Source organism: Xenopus laevis, chromosome 3L, assembly GCF_017654675.1.
Source record: "Xenopus laevis strain J_2021 chromosome 3L, Xenopus_laevis_v10.1, whole genome shotgun sequence".
Classification (NCBI taxonomy): Eukaryota; Metazoa; Chordata; class Amphibia; order Anura; family Pipidae; genus Xenopus; species Xenopus laevis.
This window is the reverse complement of record NC_054375.1, coordinates 38,177,939-38,196,360: the sequence shown is the minus strand read 5'-3', so window position 1 is coordinate 38,196,360 and position 18,422 is coordinate 38,177,939. Positions and strand designations below refer to the sequence as shown.

At 41.9% G+C, this 18,422-nt stretch overlaps 1 protein-coding gene across 2 annotated transcripts in view; it reads right to left on the bottom strand.

The window, feature by feature from the left end:
• Positions 1 to 18,422, bottom strand: part of LOC108710905 (ankyrin repeat and KH domain-containing protein 1) — a 72,512-nt gene that overhangs the window by 1,210 nt on the left and 52,880 nt on the right. The window contains exons 26-33 of one of the 2 annotated variants that reach the window (XM_018252109.2): positions 17,187 to 17,616; positions 16,145 to 16,279; positions 9,881 to 10,030; positions 7,249 to 8,813; positions 5,766 to 5,930; positions 4,353 to 4,595; positions 3,297 to 3,472; positions 601 to 765 (exon numbers count right to left, since the gene is read on the bottom strand). In XM_018252109.2, coding sequence (XP_018107598.1) covers positions 601 to 765; positions 3,297 to 3,472; positions 4,353 to 4,595; positions 5,766 to 5,930; positions 7,249 to 8,813; positions 9,881 to 10,030; positions 16,145 to 16,279; positions 17,187 to 17,616 — 3,029 coding nt within the window. Of the gene's footprint in view, positions 1 to 600; positions 766 to 3,296; positions 3,473 to 4,352; positions 4,596 to 5,765; positions 5,931 to 7,248; positions 8,814 to 9,880; positions 10,031 to 16,144; positions 16,280 to 17,186; positions 17,620 to 18,422 lie in introns of both variants that reach the window. The other variant, XM_018252108.2, reaches the window with a different exon arrangement.

The window sequence follows — 18,422 nt, the reverse complement described above, 5'->3', positions numbered from 1 at the left end:
ACGCTTAGATCTTATTGTTACTGGATCTTCCTATTCATGCAGCGTGCAATTCATCTTCCATTCTGACTTCTGAACTGCTGCCTGTTTGCTAGGGAAATTAAAGGAGAACAAAACCCAGGCTTTCTGCAACTGCCCCCACACCACCTGTTACTGCCAAATGTGACCCTGTCTCTGGGGAAACCCCTCAGCAACAGTGAAACGGGAAGAAAGAAATACAAAACTGAAGCAACTGCAAGGACAAAGCTTATGAAATGGGTTCATTAACTGTAAGCACCACTGCCTACATGTCACTGCTCTCCCCACATTCCCCTGTTCTCTTTATCATTTAGTTATGTAGCCAGGGCATGGGGATGGACATCAGGTCCCCCATTCAGGTGCACAAACAAGATTCTGAGATGATACAAGGCTTGTCTTAATAACAGTGTCCATAAAATGGCTCCTGCCTGCTTGCTAGAATTATAAACTCAAAGACTGAAAGAAACAAGATTCAACTAATTTATACAGTGTAATTAAAGTTCATTTTGCTTGACTAATGTGATAAAATAGGATTTTGAATAATTTGTTTTTTTGGTTACAGGTCCCCTTTAAGTACATTGTTACCTTCTGGGCATCTGTACATTCGGCTGAACTCGGCACCACCTTCATCATTGGACTCCAAGCAGCATCTTGTGGGTGCACTCCATTAAAGACCTGACAGTTGGGGCCATCAGGCATTTGTGTATGTGACGGTATCACTGCGCCCCCATACAAAGACATTGGGAGCCCCTATTAAAACAAAGTGGTTTTATATTTAATATTTAGAAGTAGTAGTAAGCTTATGCAGGCAATCTATACAGCACTTTATGGTAACAGCTGAGGACAGGACAAATTCAACAGAAAACAAAAAGGCATTATATTTATTTTTAAATCTTAACATCCTTCATATTAAAAGGTTCCTGGCTGCAGAAGCAAAATATGAGGGATAAGCAATGGAAAATGCAACAGAATAAACATGGGGCAAACCAGACAGAAAATAAAGCTACTGCCAGATCAGGTGGATCCTTGGCCTGAGTACAAACACAAGATTTTGTTTAAAAAACATATACTTGTGTTTCTGCTCTGAAACTCTAAGTCTGCACCCAGGCCAACGCTGTCCCATAGGCAGCCATTATTATACATCAGCCTCCAGATAAAAGCTGCCCCTGTTTAAAGCTGCTGTTCACCATCTTACATTTATTTCAGTTCAGCTGTTTTTGAATAATTTACCAGAAATAAAAGACTTTTTCCCGATGACTTTCTATTTGTGAGTGTTTTTCTAATATTGAAGTGTAAAGTTTCATTTTTCACCTTCTCATGACTTTCTGAAGCAGCTCTGGGAAGGGGGAGCGGTTCATAGACTCTGCAAACTGTTCTAAATTGATATATATATTTCAAAGGCTTTAGTTAAACAATTTAATGCAATAAAAAAAAAATAAAGAAGGTCATGGGGAGTGAGCAATGTCATTCCATATCACAGATTGATAAGGAACAAGATACACAACTCATTAGACAGAGAATCAGAGTCAAGATGTAAGTAAGGTCCCCTTTCCTATATGTTTAGGCACTGATTTGACCTAGCTGAGTGCAGGCATTGGGACTTTTGGGATTCCATGTAGGTATCTTCCCATATTTGCCAAATACTTTTGTATCTCTGGGAACAGCCTCTAGTCCAGTATGTGAGTTTTAAATTTATATATTTAGCAGATCCATTTATCTTTGGTTTCATTAAAGGAGAAGGAATAGCAATTTACACTTGGGGGTGCCAAAAGTTATGCACCCCCCAAGTGACTACTTTTACTTACCCGACACAACATGGAGAGATCCTCTTCCTGCTTCTTTGGGTCTTCTCGCAGTTGCGCATACGCAGTAGAGTGGAAAGCCGGACTTTAACGAAAAAGTCAGCTTTTTCACTCGACTGCGCATGCGTCTGTCCCCAGAAATGTGAAAACCGATGAAGCAGTAAAAGGATCTGTCCGTGGTGCCCACTAGAAAAACCCCGGGCCGGTGCAGTTTTCTGCTGATCGGAGCACCGGCCCGGGGTGTCAGGTAAGTAAAAATAGTCATAGAATGAATTATATAGTTTTGGGGTATATGCTATCTTTGCAGTAAGAACTGTGCACAGTTCCACTTCCTACATATAAATTAGAAACATGCACAGTTTCTTACTTAAAACATTTGTGCGGTTTATCCACAACAAAAATTCATACATACAAAAACACACCACAGTGCAGTGTCTCCTCCCCGGTCTGCCTACCTTGTGTTAGCCACTCCCTCCTGACGCATTTCTGAAAAAGTGGCCAATAGCGTGAAACGCGCCAGGAGGGAGTGGCTAACACAAGGTAGGCAGAACGGGGAGGAGACACTGCACTGTGGTGTGTTTTTGTATGTATTAATTTTTGTACGAATTTTTTTTGTGGATAAAACGCAAAAATATATGTTTTAAGTAAGAAACTGTGCATTTTTCTAATTTATAAGTAAAAATAGTCACTTGCGGGTGCCTAACTTTTGGCACCCCAACTGTAAAATGCTATTCCTTAAAAGGCAGCTATCAGAATTGATACAATAGTTGCTAATATTCCACAGATGCTGCTGAGAAATGTATCAACTAATGTAGAAAATTGTAACAGTTCAGAATCTGCACCTGGATTGGTGAGATACCAGAGACAGGACTATTGAACTTTCAACTTCAATTTTGGAAAAACTGTAAGAAATAAAAAAAGGAAAGGAGTTGCAAAAAGGTATTTATTTTTGATGAACAATCTGATAACTGAACTGAAAAAGTGTTTGGAAGGTGAACACCCCCTTTAAAAATATGACGTGGTCCTCTCTCAGACTGTCTGTATTCTCATCGGATCAGCCCAATATCGCACACCTCAAGGTGGGAATATTAGGAAAGAGACCACTCGTTTGCCCTGCTTTAGAGATGAAAATTTTTTAAAATGAAAGCAAATAAGACAAGACATGAGCAGGAAATAGGAGGTTACTGACAGCAAGGAAAAGCAATAGGAAAAAGCTGAGCCAAAATGAAAAGAAAAGGGATGGAGGCAGCTAGATGTGAAGCTTAGAAATAAGCTGAAAGAAAAACTGACATTTTAAAAAACAATTATAAAAAAAACTGACCAAGTTCACTTTCTCCCCAACAGTCACCTCCAGCCTTTATAATAGTGTGTAATGTTACTGTACTATTTCAAAGAAGGCATTAGATGAAACAATTAATGACTGTTCTATACAAATACAGTCTCGTGTAAGCAATGTCAAGTATCAGCTGAAAACCTTACTTTTGAAATATCCACAAAATTACTCGACATGTTTTGGTGGTAGAAATTGGAAGGATTCATTATTCCAGATTCGTCTCTCTCCATCTGCTGATGCTGTGAAAAGGCCACGGTGTCTGGATGAGCCTTGTGTATAGCATGGCTGCCCATGACTGGGTGGGACCAACCAGAAAAACCCTCTGAAAGAATAAAAACAAACCTGAATTGATTGGATATAATGTGAGGGAAAAAACAAACAAACATGGAGCCGGCAGATGGATAGAAAGAAAAGTGGAGCCGTAGAAATTAAGACAAGAAACAGACAGCATGGTCAGACTTACTTTATATTCTATAAAACAGAGGTTTGTGTCAGTTTCCTACAGAAATGAGAGGGGTCTCTCACATGCAAGCTTGGGCATTTTAAAGGGGGAACTATCACAAAAATGTTTAATATAAGCTTCAGCATACTGAAGTAAGAAACTTTCAAAATACAATCAATTAAATATTCTGCATTATTTCTGAAATAATCATGTTTATGTTCACTATCCTTTTCTCAGCATAGGTTTCTCTTCATTCTGTCTTCATACAGCAGTTGGGTGTCAGATAATCATTGACAGTTAGATCCAGTATATCTTATAGAGGGAATCATTTTGCCAAAAAGATGTATTAGAGCTCACCAGACATCATGTCTCTCTACATGCAGAATTTGTGCAAAGGCAGTTATTTTGTTAGATTTTATTTGTCCTGGAATCAGTTATTTGAGTGAGCTCTAATACATCTGCCAGGAAAGGAACCCCCCCCTATAAGATATATTGGATCTAACTGTCAATGAATATCTGACACCCAACTGCTGCATGAAGACAGGATGAAGAGAAACAGATGCTGAGAGAGGAATAGTGAATATAAACTTGATTATTTCAGAAATTATGCAGATTTTTTTAATTGAATGTATTTAGAAAGTATCTTATTTCAGTATGATGAAGCTTATGTTACATTTTCCTTTTTCTTGATAGTTCCCCTTTAATAAATGAAACGAACACATGGCTACAGCTGGGCAATTCCATTTTGCAATTTACCTACCGGATTCATTATTTACTCCAAACGACCAAATGCCAGAATTCCCAACTGGAGCTGAAAAGCTGGATCCCAAAGCAGCGGGGGGCACTGAACTTCCCTGTCGTATCCGCGCAAGTCTCTCTGTTCCAATTGGAGGAGGTATTTTGCGGTCGTAAGTCAAGTTGCCCGATAACTGCTGACCCAGGGACGAAGTTGATGATACAGATGATAATGGAGATGGCGCACCAGAGGAGACCGGAGACTCACCTGAAATATTTAAAGAATAATAAAATAAGAAGGCGTTTTCCTCAAAGTGCTGAAAGTGTGTAAATATGGCCCTTACTCCCAAAGACTACACAGTGTCATTTCCAAGTGACACAAAAATGGCAGGTCAGAGGCCAAAGCCTAAATGCACAAATTAGAGAACATGAGCAAAGGGATATTACTAGTTAGCAAGAGAACCAATAAAACCTATGGGAGTGTTCTTGTTTCCAAGCTTTGCCAATGGTGAAAGAACAATAATTAATTAGGACCTTTACTTGCTGCAGCACAAGGCAATGTGTGATTAATGCACTAGATTTCCCCAAACTTTCTGTAGCAACCACGTTGAATCAAATTCCGTGCAATGAGGTTTGTGCTGCACTGGTCTATAATGGTGTAGAACAATCTTATTGGGTTTTATTTCATGTTAAAATGCTTTTTAAGTATAGTGATCCATATTACTGAAAACCACTAGGTCACAAGCATTAAAGGGATTTTGTCATGATTTTTATGATGTTTTTTTTTTATTTCTAAATTAGACTGTTTACACTGCAGATAATTCACTCTACAATGTAAAATTTCATTCCTGAAGTGTATTTTTTTTAGTTGTAATATTGGTGTGTAGGCAGTCATCTCAGGTCATTTTGCCTGGTCATGTGGTTTCAGAAAGAGCCAGCACTTTAGGATAGAACTGCTTTCTGGCAGGCTTTTGTTTCTCCTACTCAATGTAACTAAATGTGTTGCAGTGGGACCTGGATTTTACGGTGGAGTGCTGTTCTTAGATCTACCAGGCAGAGGTTATCTTGTGTTAGGGAGCCGCTATTTGGTTACCTTCCCATTGTTCTGCTGATGGGCTGCTGGAGGGGGGGGGGTGATATTACTCCAATTTGTAGTAAAGAGTGACTGACATCAGAGCACAAGTCACATGACTGGGGACAGCTGGGAAACTGACAATATGTCTAACCCCATCTCAGATTTCAAAATTAAATATAAAAAAAAAAATCAGTTTACTCTTTTGAGAAACTGATTTCAGTGCAGAATTCTTCTGGAGAAAGCACTATTAACTGATGCGTTTTGAATTATTTTTTTCCCATGACAGTATCTCTTAAGGGTAACAGGTTTCCATTTTTGTATAACAGATTCAAATACCTGTACCCAATATAGCTTGGTACATACATGTATTGGAAGGGTTTGTCCAAGGATGGGGCGAAAAATGTTGCCTGCTAAAGTTGGGTGTTACTGTAGTCCCTTGCAGAAAGGCTTGATTTGCATGGACACTTGATGAAAACGTCATCAGGGGTGCAGAGGAGGAAGGGTCCGATGTCTCCAAAGAGGACATAGCTAAAAATATAAGCAGAATATCTATAGGTTATCTTTTCAAGAATCCCAAAAGATATACGATGTATATAAAGCACTTAAAGCAGAGAAGGATTTGTACAGAGATGTAACTTGAGGGGGGCGGGACGTGCAGCCGGGCCCCGCCTCCCTCCGCAGGGCCGGAAACGGCCGCATTTCCCTTAGAAGTGAGTGCGAGCGAGCTGCCGGGGGAGCCCTGAGGGGTGCGGGCCCTGGCCCAATCGCACCCCTGCTCCCCCGGTAGTTACACGACTGGATTTGTACATCGAAACACAGGCCACACACAGTATTATACTCACACTCCTCCCTAGGAAAATGTTTCCAATAAACATAACTTATTTGTAATTGCACTTGAAAGCAGTGTTTGCCTGTCCTTGCACTGCTGGTTCTTACCCTTGTAGAACAATGTAGAACAAATCATCAAGCCAAGGCAGTTCTGTTAATCAGCCGACTTCTGCTACATTGTTGCTCAACCTAAACAGCAAGGGACAGACAGACAACTGCTTTCAACAGCAACTGCATTTGCAAATAACTTTAAAAACCATGTGAAAATTGTGCATATGAAGAGAGAGTTACATTTCCCTTCAGCAGACAATTTTATTTTGGGGTTTACAACCCCAGTAACCCTACCTTGTGAGATAAAAACTAGGTGCCTCAGTTGCCATGAAATACACATAATCTTGCACCCAAGCATGGCAATTTTATCATTGGATTGATTGTTACTGTGGGTTTTGGAGGTTTAGAGGACTAAACTGGGGTGTAACTTTTACGCTTAGGTGAAATGCCAGTTATCGGGGGCATCAGGGGAGCTAGACAAGGGGTCGTTCAACTTTGAGTCAACTTTTAGTATGATGTAGAGAGTGATATTCTGAGACAATTTGCAATTGGTTTTCATTTTTTATTAATTATTGAAAGTTTGAATTATTTAGCTTTTTATTCAGCAGCTCTTCAATTTGCATTATACAAATCTGGTAGCTAGGATCCAAATTGCCCTAGCAACCATGCACTGATTTGAATATTAATAGATAGGAGAGGACCTTACTAGAAAAAGGAGCAATAAAAAAGTAGCAGTAATAATAAGTGTGTAGCCTGAAAGAGCATTTGCTTTTAGATGGGGTCAGCGACGCCCATCTGAAATCTGGAAAGAGTCAGAAGAAAAATTTCAAATAATTCTAAAAGTATAAAAAAAAGAAATTATGAAAACCAATGGAACGGTTGCTATTCTATCACATACTATAAGTTTACTTAAAGGTGAACCACCCCTTTAAAAAAAAGAAAAAGAAAAGTATTTACGATAACTCACCGACTGAACAAGAGGATGCCCTTTGAGATGCCCGAAATCCTGGAGCTTTAGAACCTTCTGAAGAATGAATACTGTCCACATGTCCAAGAACAGAGTTGCCAAGGAAAGGAGACTGGGAGTGAAAAGCTGGATCGCCCGTTTGAGGTGCCACTGGGCATCCCCCCCAGCTTTGGTTCATGGATGATACCCGGTTATCAAAAAGACTAGAAAAGTGATTGAGAAATGCTGGTCCAAATGAAGGAGGCAAATGTTTATTGGCCACATTAAGGTGCATCTGTGAACTGTTCATAACAGGGGTCATTGGCAGCGCAGGTGCTTGGCTTAGTTGTTTTTGTGCTTCCTGAGGGGGAATTGAAAGTTGATCTGCACCATAAATAGACTGGCCGTCCTGTTGCATTGTCATGGAAGGACCTATCGAGTAGAAAGAACCTGTAGACTGCATTCTCGGAGAGCAATTTGGAGGTGCAGCAGAAGAAGCGGCGGCTAGCTGTAAAATGCTGCAGTTATCCTGAGACTCCCCAGCTCCGTGTGCCACTGCTCTAATAGAGGATGCAGATACTGATGCGGAATCTACGCTAGGCATCAGGGCAACAGTCTTTGGCTGGCTCATATCTGAAATGCCAGAAAGCTGCGTTTCGCCTTTTCGGCTATTTTGGGGGGACTGGCCGGGGACTACTCTATTATTATTACATGAAGAGTTGTTGAATCTGGCAGGGGATAAGGAGAACATGTCCACCGGCTGATCCGTTTTAGACGGTTTTTCTTTGGGAGTTGAAAAAGCATCATTTTTAGATAAGAAAAAGTGCTCTGTTTGTGCAACATTGGGAGGTGAAAGTGCACTGGAGATTGTCCCACAATTTGATGCAACTGGAGGAAGAGGGGTGCAGATGCTGGACATGGCAGAAGACACGTTGCTGGTTTTAGGGCAGCAGGTCAGTAGTTGTTTTCTGGAAGATGGAGAACTATCGGCCATGCACAAATGCTGAGCTAAAGGAGACATTGCAACTGGGCCAGTCATTGATGTTGCTGTGCTGTCTGTGTGCACGGAGCTTCCCATCGGAGGATAAGCTGAACGTCCGTTACCATTGTGCTTTGGAGAACTGTTTGCACTACCAGGGCTGACTGGTCTCACAGGGAAAGGACCCCACGTGCTTGGGGCGTGATTAAAGGTTCCTCCAAACTGGGCCATAGGTAAACGTGGATGTCTGATTTGCTGCATTGTTTGAGCAGCCAAAAGGGCAAAATGAGGATGAGAATAAGATACTGGGAGAGTCACTTTGAAAGGTGAACGTACGTTTGTTTGCATGTTTTTGTTTGGTCTGTTGGGGGCCGGAAACACGGGTAAACCAGTAGACTGCGATGTGGATAACGTGGCAGTACTCAGAGAAAACGCAGCCTTGTTTGAGGACAAATTGCTTGCTCCCGACTGCGACATGGAATTTAGTTTTGAGTTGATGGGATTGCGGATGTGGTTTCTTGGAATCAAGTCTTCGAGTTCTTTCGCGGGATCTTGAATGAGAGCGTTTATAAGCTGCACGGCATACCTGGTCGACTCTGTTCCTCCCCTGAAAAACAAAAGATAACGGTTATCATCAGTTTGCTTTACAAGTCATATCAGGTCAGGCAAAGTGTAGCATGCATAATTACTAACAAGCATTCCTTTAAAAGGAAAGTATTGATTTAGGGGCAGTTCACCCCGTCACTCCATATATTTATAACTCAGTCTGCAACAGCAAAGTACATATTCATAGATTTTCATTCAACCCTTTATGTGCCAGCTGTTTTTGAACATTATGTGCGTGCTCTCTTTGGGGTCATTTGCTGGCATGGATTTAAGGGGATTCTGTAATTTTTATTTCTAAATTACACTGTTTACACTGCAAATAATTCACACTACAATATAAAATTTCATTCAATAACCAGCAAGTGTATTTTTTAAAAAAAAAATAATAATTTAATATTGGTGTGTAGGCAGCCATCTCAGGTCATTTTGCCTTGCTTTCAGAAAGAGACAGCACTTTAGGATTAAACTGCTTTCTGGCAGGCTGTGGTTTCTCCTACTCAATGTAACAATGTGTCGCAGTGGGACCTGGATTTTACTATTGAGTGCTGTTCTTAGATCTACCAGGCAGCTGTTATCTTGTGTTAGGGAGCTGTTATCTGGGTACTTTCCATTGTTCTTTTGTTAGGCTGCTGGGGGGAAAGGGAGGGGGTAATATTATTCCAACTTGCAGTACAGCAGTAAAGAGTGACTGAGGTTTATCAGAGCACAAGTCACATGACTGGGGGCACCTGGGAAATTGACAATATGTCTATCCCAATGTAAAATTTCAAAATGAAATATAAAACATATCAGGTTGCTCTTTTGAAAAACGGATTTCAGTGCAGCATTCTGCTGGAGCAGCACTATTAACGGATACATTTTGAAAAAAAACTGTTTTCCCATGACATTATCATGGTTATGCTACATTGTTAAAGTCAGTACCTTTTCTGGGTAACTTGTATGCAAATTTAATGTTAAAAAAAAAAAAAAAACCACAGTGAACAATATACAATATACAGTGCATGGATTACTACTGTCCTCTCAAGGAGAAATGTGGGACTTGCAACTTCCAGATATTATATAACATACCGTATTGTAATCATTCGCTCTCCATTTTTGTCCTTTTGTTTGTCAACATCAATGTGGGCACCAGTAACATCCTGAATAGCAGTAATGTTACAGCCTCCTCTCCCCATTATCCTGGATACGACAGATGCAGGTACAGAAAGTTTCTTTGACCTGTGATGGGAGCAAAAAAAGAATTCTTTTTTTTTAAATCAGCATTTTTGTAATTACCTCTCATTGTTTCTGCTTTGTTCTTGGTTTTTAAAACAACATAATACAGGTAAGGGACCTGTTATCCAAAATGCTTGGGATCTTGGGTTTTCCAAATAGTGGATCTTCCTGTAATTTGTCATAACTTAAGAAAATTGGATTTTTTGATACTCACCGTTAAATCCATTTCTCTGTAGTCGAAAGGGGGACACAGGGACCGATGGGGTTAAGCTCCATCCTCCAGGAGGCAGGACACTTGATAATTAATTAAGGGGCGTGGCCTACTTGGCTTAACCCCGCACACTGTGCTCAACAATCAGTTTGTTCCAAATTTAACTATATGTGTAACTGAACATTATAACCGATTAATAACTATGACAGAATGAAAGCCAGGGACTATCCTGGACACGACCATCTGGTCAACGGCTCGTCCGAGGGCGGGAAGCCCTGTGTCCCCCTTTCGACTACAGAGAAATGGATTTAACGGTGAGTATCAAAAAATCCAATTTTCTCTGTCGTCTTAGGGGGACACAGGGACCGATGGGGACTTAACAACAGAACAGCAGGGTGGGACGAGCCAATGAACGTAATTAATGTAGAACAGACTGCAACACCTTGCGACCGAAAGCGGCCTCAGCTGAAGATGTTGTGTCGAGTCTGTAGAATTTAGTAAAAGTATGAGCGGAGGACCAGGTAGCCGCTCTGCAGATCTGATCCAAGGAAGCGGCATTGCGCCATGCCGATGAGGCTCCCATTGCTCTTGTGGAATGAGCTTTGACACCCTGTGGTGGTGTCCTTCCTTTAGACAGGTAAGCTTGTCTGATGGTTAGTTTGATCCACCTGGCAATGGTTGTCTTGGAAGCTGGAAGACCCTTACGAGGACCAACTGGAAGAACAAATAGTGTTTGAGATTTCCTAAAGGGCTTTGACCGTTCAAGGTACCACCGAAGTGCTCTGACAACGTCTAGATTGTGGAGACGTCGTTCTTTTGTCATTCTTGGGATCTGGACACAATGATGGGACTATAATTTCCTGATTAATGTGGAAGGATGATACTACCTTGGGTAGAAATGAAGGAACTGTTCGTAAAACTGCCTTGTCCTTGTGGAAGACCAGAAATGACGGATCACAGGATAGAGCACTCAGTTCAGACACCCTTCTGGTAGACGAAATTGCCACTAAAAACACAGTCTTGTACGTGATCCAGGTATCAGAAATTGAATGCATCGGTTCAAACGGTGGATCAAGCAAGGCCTCTAGCACCAGATTGAGATCCCAACCTGCCAACAGGCGGATGAAATGGAGGACTTACATGTGTCACTCCTTGCAAAAAGGTCCGTATGGTATCATCTGTTGCTAGCCGGTGTTGGAACAGAATAGACAATGCCGATATCTGTACTTTCAGTGAACTGAGTTTGAGGCCTAGTTGTAGGCCTCACTGTAGGAAGGAAAGTATCCTAGGAATGTTGAGTTCCAGAAAAGTAAGTCCGAGTTCTTCACACCAAGTGAAATAGGAAAACCACACCCTGTGATAGGACTTGGAAGAAGTCTGTTTCCGTGCTCTTAGCATTGTTGATATAACTTCTTCAGTTATCCCCTTTCTTCGCCAGATGGATGCCTCAACAGCCATCCCGTCAAAGCGAACAGTCCGGGATTGTGGTGTGTTACTGGGCCCTGGCTGAGCAGGTCTGGTCTGCACTGAAGCCGGATCGGTTGGTCTATCGACAGTTCTTGTAGATCGGAGAACCATGTTCTTCGAGGCCAATAGGGAGCTATCACGATTACGGTGACATCGGATTGTCTGATCTTCTTGAGGACTCGAGGTAGCATCGTAAGCGGAGGGAAGATGTACGCCAGGTTGAATGACCAGGGTTGAGTCATGGCGTCTACCCCTGCCGCTAGTGAGTCTCGGGATCGAGCAAAGAACGTGTGAACCTTTCGATTTGTTCTGGAGGCCATCAGATCTATTTGCGGTTGGCCCCAGAGATTCACTAGCATCATGAAGGCTTCCGGATGAAGTTCCCACTCGCCCGGTTGTACCTGATTGCGGCTGAGGAAATCTGCTTTTGTGTTGGACACACCTGGAATGTGAATGGCCGACAATCGGACTTGGTTGGTCTCGGCCCATCCCAATATCAATTGTGCTTCCTTCAGTGCTGCTTTGCTGCGTGTTCCTCCCTGACGATTTATGTACGCCACTGTGGTGACGTTGTCGCTTTGTATGCGAACTGGTCTTTGGTGAAGACGGTGAGACCAATGTAGTAGCGCTTGCTTTACGGCCCTCAACTCTAGGATGTTGATGGGTAGTTTGGATTCCTCGAGAAACCATTGACCTTGTGCGGATAGGTTGTTCCATGTGGCCCCCCAGCCTTTTAGGCTGGCGTCTGTGGAGATGACATTCCAATTTGGAGTCGCCCAGGATTGGCCGTTGGTCAAATTGTCCGTGATCAACCACCACTGGAGACTCTCCCTTGTTGCCTGAGAGAGACGTATTACTCGAGACAAGAGACCTCCTTTCCAAGCTGAGAGTATGTTCTCTTGTAAGGCTCGTAGGTGAATCTGTGCAAACGGTACCGCCTCGATGGTCGACACCATAAGTCCCAGTACTTTCATCGCCATGTGGACTGTCGGCCTCTGGTGTGAGAGCAGTGATTGTACTTGATCTCTGATCTTGTATTGTTTCTCTAGTGGAAGACATACTATTTGTGTCATTGTGTTGAATTCCAGGCCTAGGAATATCATCTGGTAGCTGGGCTGTAAATTGGACTTTGACCAATTGATGGTCCAGCCGAAGCTCTGCAAAAGTCGAATTGCCTTGATTAGATCCTCCTTGGCCTTTTCTTCTGATCTGGCTTTCAGAAGAAGGTCGTCCAGGTATGGTGTCACCGATATTCCTTGTAGTCGTAAGGTTGCTGCCGATACCGCCATGAGTTTGGTGAACACCCTGGGCGCTGAGGACAGTCCAAACGGAAGTGCCGCAAACTGAAAGTGTTGGTTCGCAAAGGCGAATCTTAGATATCTCTGGTGAGGAGCCCAAATCGGAACATGGAGGTATGCATCCTGGATGTCTAACGACATCATGAGCTGTCCGTGCTCCATTCCTCGTATCACTGAACGAAGTGTTTCCATCTTGAAGCGAATGGACCGAATAAACTTGTTCAACTGTTTGAGATCTAAGACCGGCCTGAAGGACCTGAATGGCAGCGAAGTTAGTGATTTCTTGGAACTCAAGTCAGCTGACCAGTTTTTAAGCCATAATGTTCTGCGTGCCGCTATGGACAGGGCTGATGTTCTAGCAGTGATCTGTGAGGTATCAAGGGTAGTGTCACTGAGATAGGCTGCTGCTTCTGCAATAGTTTGAGCAGAAGACACTAGGTCAGTTCTGGGTACTCCTTCTTGGATGTCCTTGACCAGTGATTCCGCCCATGCTTGAATAGCTCTGGACACCCAGGCTGATGCTAAGCTGGGCCTCAGGGTTGAACCAGAAGACGAGTAAATTGCTCTTAAGAACCCTTCCAGCCGTCTGTCTGATGGATCTTTAAAGGCAGCCGCGTCAGTAACTGGCAGAGTGGTGGATTTTGACAGTCTGGATACTGGAGCATCCACTACTGGTGGATTTGTCCACTTCTCCACTAGTTCTTTGGAAAAGGGATAGGTTTTTGAGAACTTTCTTGTAGCTTGAAACTTTCATTCTGGATTGTTCCATTCGTCTTGTATCATATCCATCAACTGCTCGTGTGATGGAAATACTATTGTGGATTTATGTTGTCTCTTGAATAATCTAGATGTTTCAGTTTGTTTTGGTGCTTGTGAAATATTGAGAATTTCGATCACCCCTTTAATGATTTTATCCACATCATGTTGGGAATCACGGTCTCTGTCACCTTCTTGATTCTCCTCTTCCTCCCCCGAGGACACATCTGAGGGTAGAATTTCGCCTTCTGGCTGGGAAGAAAGCTGTTCTACAGACGACTCGTCTGGGGATGCATCCGCTAGGGTATTGCCTTTGGAATCATCAGAACGTTTGCGTTTGGTGCTTGGTCTATGACTGAACTTAGCCAAAGCCTTTCCTAAATTATCTGCAATGGCTGGAAGCCCTTGTAGAGATGCTAGGGATTGTGAAAGCTGAACTGCCCAGAGAGGGGCCGCCATATCTTGCGCCCGGCTGGGCCCTGGCTGGTGTGGGGGAGTTCCTGACTCAGTGTTCTCTTCTTGTGCCCCAGTTGGAACAAGGTTGTCCCCTGAAGCTGCTGAATTAGCTTGTCCCATTGAACAAGGTCTGCACAGCGGTTCACTCTGACCCCCCGCAATTTTTGTCTGACATTTTGTACAAGTAAAATAGGTTACCTGTGCTGTGGTGGGTGCTCTCCCCCCGCCCTGGTAAATAGACCCACTGGCCTACCTTCTGCCATGGAATCACCTGAGAGGTGAGACAGTGTGCAGGGCTGAAACAAGTAGTAGCTACTGTAACAGCAGATATCTGTGCTTCAGCAGATATAACAACAGGCCAATATGGTTCCGTTTCCACTTCCCTGCACTTGCTAGCACTCTGGAGTGTGTGTGTGCGCTCCTGGTAGCGTGTTCCGCAGCGTTAGTGGAACCAAAATGGCCGCTGGAACGCATTTGCGTTCCACTGCGGACCGGATCCAAAATGGCGCTGAGCGCCAAAACGCCGCGATGCCAGACAGCCTCAGCCCTCCTCCTAACATGCGCCATACACGGAGCCTCTGTTGGAACTCCTCCAGCAAGGTATGCTGCTTAGCTTGCCTATGGGGAACAACTAGAGGATAGAGAGATATATATATCCTCCCCTAGTGAATCAGGCAAGTGAAGCTGTTAGAAGGGCAGCTGCTAGGTGCGGATAAGGACTGGGAAGGAGGGAGGGGGGGGGGTGAGAGACCCCTGTGATAAACGGAGCAACAATAGCATAATGGCCATTGTAGAAACCATTCACCTACTGTACATTCACTGCGGCCAGACCCTCTGTCGACCCAATGGACGCAGGCACTGTCTGGGTGGTTGTTATAGCTATTACGCTAGGAAGTGACCCCGGTGAAATTATCCATGATGGGGGTTAACCTTGAGGATGCAGGCAGCCCTGCTCCAGGTTTCACCCCGGGTGTCAGCGAATCTGACCGTAGAATATTTCCCACTCTAGGGAAGTCCATCCTCCTGGTAGCAGGACACTTGAAAAACTGATTGTTGAGCACAGTGTGCGGGGTTAAGCCAAGTAGGCCACGCCCCTTAATTAATTATCAAGTGTCCTGCCTCCTGGAGGATGGAGCTTAACCCCATCGGTCCCTGTGTCCCCCTAAGACGACAGAGAAAACCATGTAAACTTGAAATAAACCCAATAGGCTGGTTTTGATTCCAATAAGGATTAATTATATCTTAGTTGGGATCAAGTACAAGGTACGGTTTTATTTTTACAGAGAAAAGGGAAATCATTTTTAAAAATTTGGATAAAATGGAGTCTATGGGGGACAATCTTTCCATAATTTGGAGCTTTCAGGATAATGGGTTTCCGAATAATGGATCCCACACCTGTATATAGAAAAGAGGCAGTTTGATTAAATATTTAAGTGCTACAGTTTGTAGTGCTCATGGATCATGCTTGGCAACATAATGCATAGTATAACCAATATGATAGACATAAGTTCAATGAGACCCAACACAGCTACTTGCCATTAATCTGTTTTAATAATGACTGTTCAATACGTTGATATGATAGGTTGGTTGAAAACTGTCTAGACGCCATATCCAATATTCATCTGTATGGCTTTAAAAAAAAAAAATGCCATGCATCTAATGCTATTTAATTTCTATACTGTAAGAAGTATCCAACATCCTGCAGGAAAATCCTGAAACATACATGGGGAGCAACAAAAAAGTCAGCAAAAAAACCCTACAAAAACTACAGCAGTAAAACAGAACAATAATTATAATGTTTACTTGCTCTTGGTTTCATTTAGGGATTTTACTCTATAGACAATCAAGGTCAGAGTATCAGAATAAACAAAGGTATAAGCGTACATGGTCCAAATAACACAAACATTACATTAGTATTCCATTACCAACCTTCTGACAACTTCTTTCCACCCTTCCTCTCTTTTTTGCCCCCTTTTAGGGCTGCTTAGGTTCAGTTTCCCAATTGGTGACACGGTTACAGTTTTGTAACTGGATAGCGCATTGTGGCACAATTCATTTTCAAGTCTATTGAAGAAAAAAAGTGAACAGTGAATATGATTGGTTGAATAAATTCAGATTTTTAAATTGGATACTGTGCAGGTAGTTTACTCAGTGTGCTGATGAAAAAAAGAAATCTTGTTTATCAACATGTGAAATACTGGAACACACATGCCTTTTACTTAAACCTTCAAATTGTTAAAGTACCAGTAACAATTTTTTTTTTTTAATTTGCTTCTACATAACGAAAAAAGACCACCAAGACACATTTAACTTTAAATTTGCAAACTCTTTATTAAGAAATAACTTATCGATACTCCGCTTGTGCTCCTCTTCAGAAAAGGCGACAATTCATTGTGCGGCACTCGATTTCTCCTCCCTGCCTTGTATTGGAGATAGCCAGGGAGGAGAAATCGAGCGCCGCATGATAGATCGTCGCCTTTTCTGAAGAGGAGCGCAAGCAGAGTATCGGTAAGCTATTTTCTAATAAAGACTTTAAAGAATTTAAAGTTAAATGTGTCTGGGTGGATTTTTTTCGTTATGTAGAAACTAAGTTTTATAAAATGTTTTTTTTTTATATTACTGGTCCTTTAAGCAGTCCTCAGTGATTGCAGTCAATTACTTCCTACCGCTGGCAGGTGAGGTGCTTTCTAATAGCCTCATATTTTACAACAGGGAGTACTTTATTATAATACACAAGTTTCAGGGAGTCATGTGAGAGAAATGACATCACTATATAACAATTATAACGGATTACACCACTAAGCATCATTTAAAAGGCTATAATTTGCAGAATATTCATAGTTCTTGTGTATATATGTATATATATATATATATATATATATATATATATATATATATATATATATATATATATATATATATATATATATATATATATATATATATATATAATTAATTATAATAAACATACCTTATGGGGAATTTGGAAGCAGGGGTGCTTGGTTTTTCTTCATGGTTAAGCAGCAATGAAGAATATTGACTTTCCCCAGAAGAGGAAAGCTCTTGACTTTTATCGCCAGCACTGCTCTCGCTGTTGCAGTCGTTGTTATCCAAGTTCTCGGAATCGCTATTTCTGCTGGTACCACCACCTCTTGGCTCTCCATGAATTTTGTTCTTATCTGCTTTTTTCTGAGCTAGAGACATGTGCTGATCTTGCATAATTATTTGCAATTTTGGAGAGGTACTTTTGGTTTTGTTTTTCTTGTTCTTCCTGTTTGTGCTTGGAGTTGTCGCAACATTTGCTCTTTTTCCAAAAATATTTGTAAATGTGGCCGACGTTGCAGAGATTCCAATGGTTGTTGTAGTCGTAGCACTTGGAGGTTCTATAGGAACTTCTTCCTCTACTGATTGAAGGGGACAGGAGAAGGTTTTATTAGGAAACCATTTACCCATTTTGGATTCAGCAGAATAAATGTTTCTATGGGGCCTTCTTATTTACAGGGTCTTACACATAACACACATCTATTCTAATGACTACAAGTGTTAGTCATTAAAATCCATATGCACCATTTCCATTTTGGAGTCCGTACACAACAGATAATATGGAAATCCCATGCATGGTGGGCATACAACTGTTGATCCCTGGCATTCATATTTATGATGGTTTATACTGGCAAAAGGGAGATAAGATCATGCAAAATACAAGCTTTTCAAAAAGTTCATAAAAAGGGAAGCATTGCAATTTGGAGCAGAAAGACACAGTTAACCATTTTGGTTTGGGCAGAATGTGCCTAAGAAAAGAACAATGGGAAAGTAACCAGATAACAGCTCCCTAACAAGATAACAGCTGCCTGGTATCTAAGAACAACACTCAGTAGTAAAAAGCCAAGTCCCACTGAGACACATTCAATTACATTGAGTAGGAGAAACAACAGCCTGCCGGAAAGCAGTTCCTTCCTAAAGTGCTGGCTCTTTCTGAAAGCACATGACCAGGCAAAATGACCTGAGATGGCTTCCTACACAACAATATTATACATTTAAAAAAATACACTTGTTGGTTCAGCAATTCAATTTTACATGATAGAGTGAATTATCTGTAGTGTAAACAGTGTAATTTAGAAATAAAAACTACACCATAAAAATCATGACAGAATCCCTTTAAATCCATGCCAGCAAATGACCCCAAAGAGAGCAAGCACATAATGCT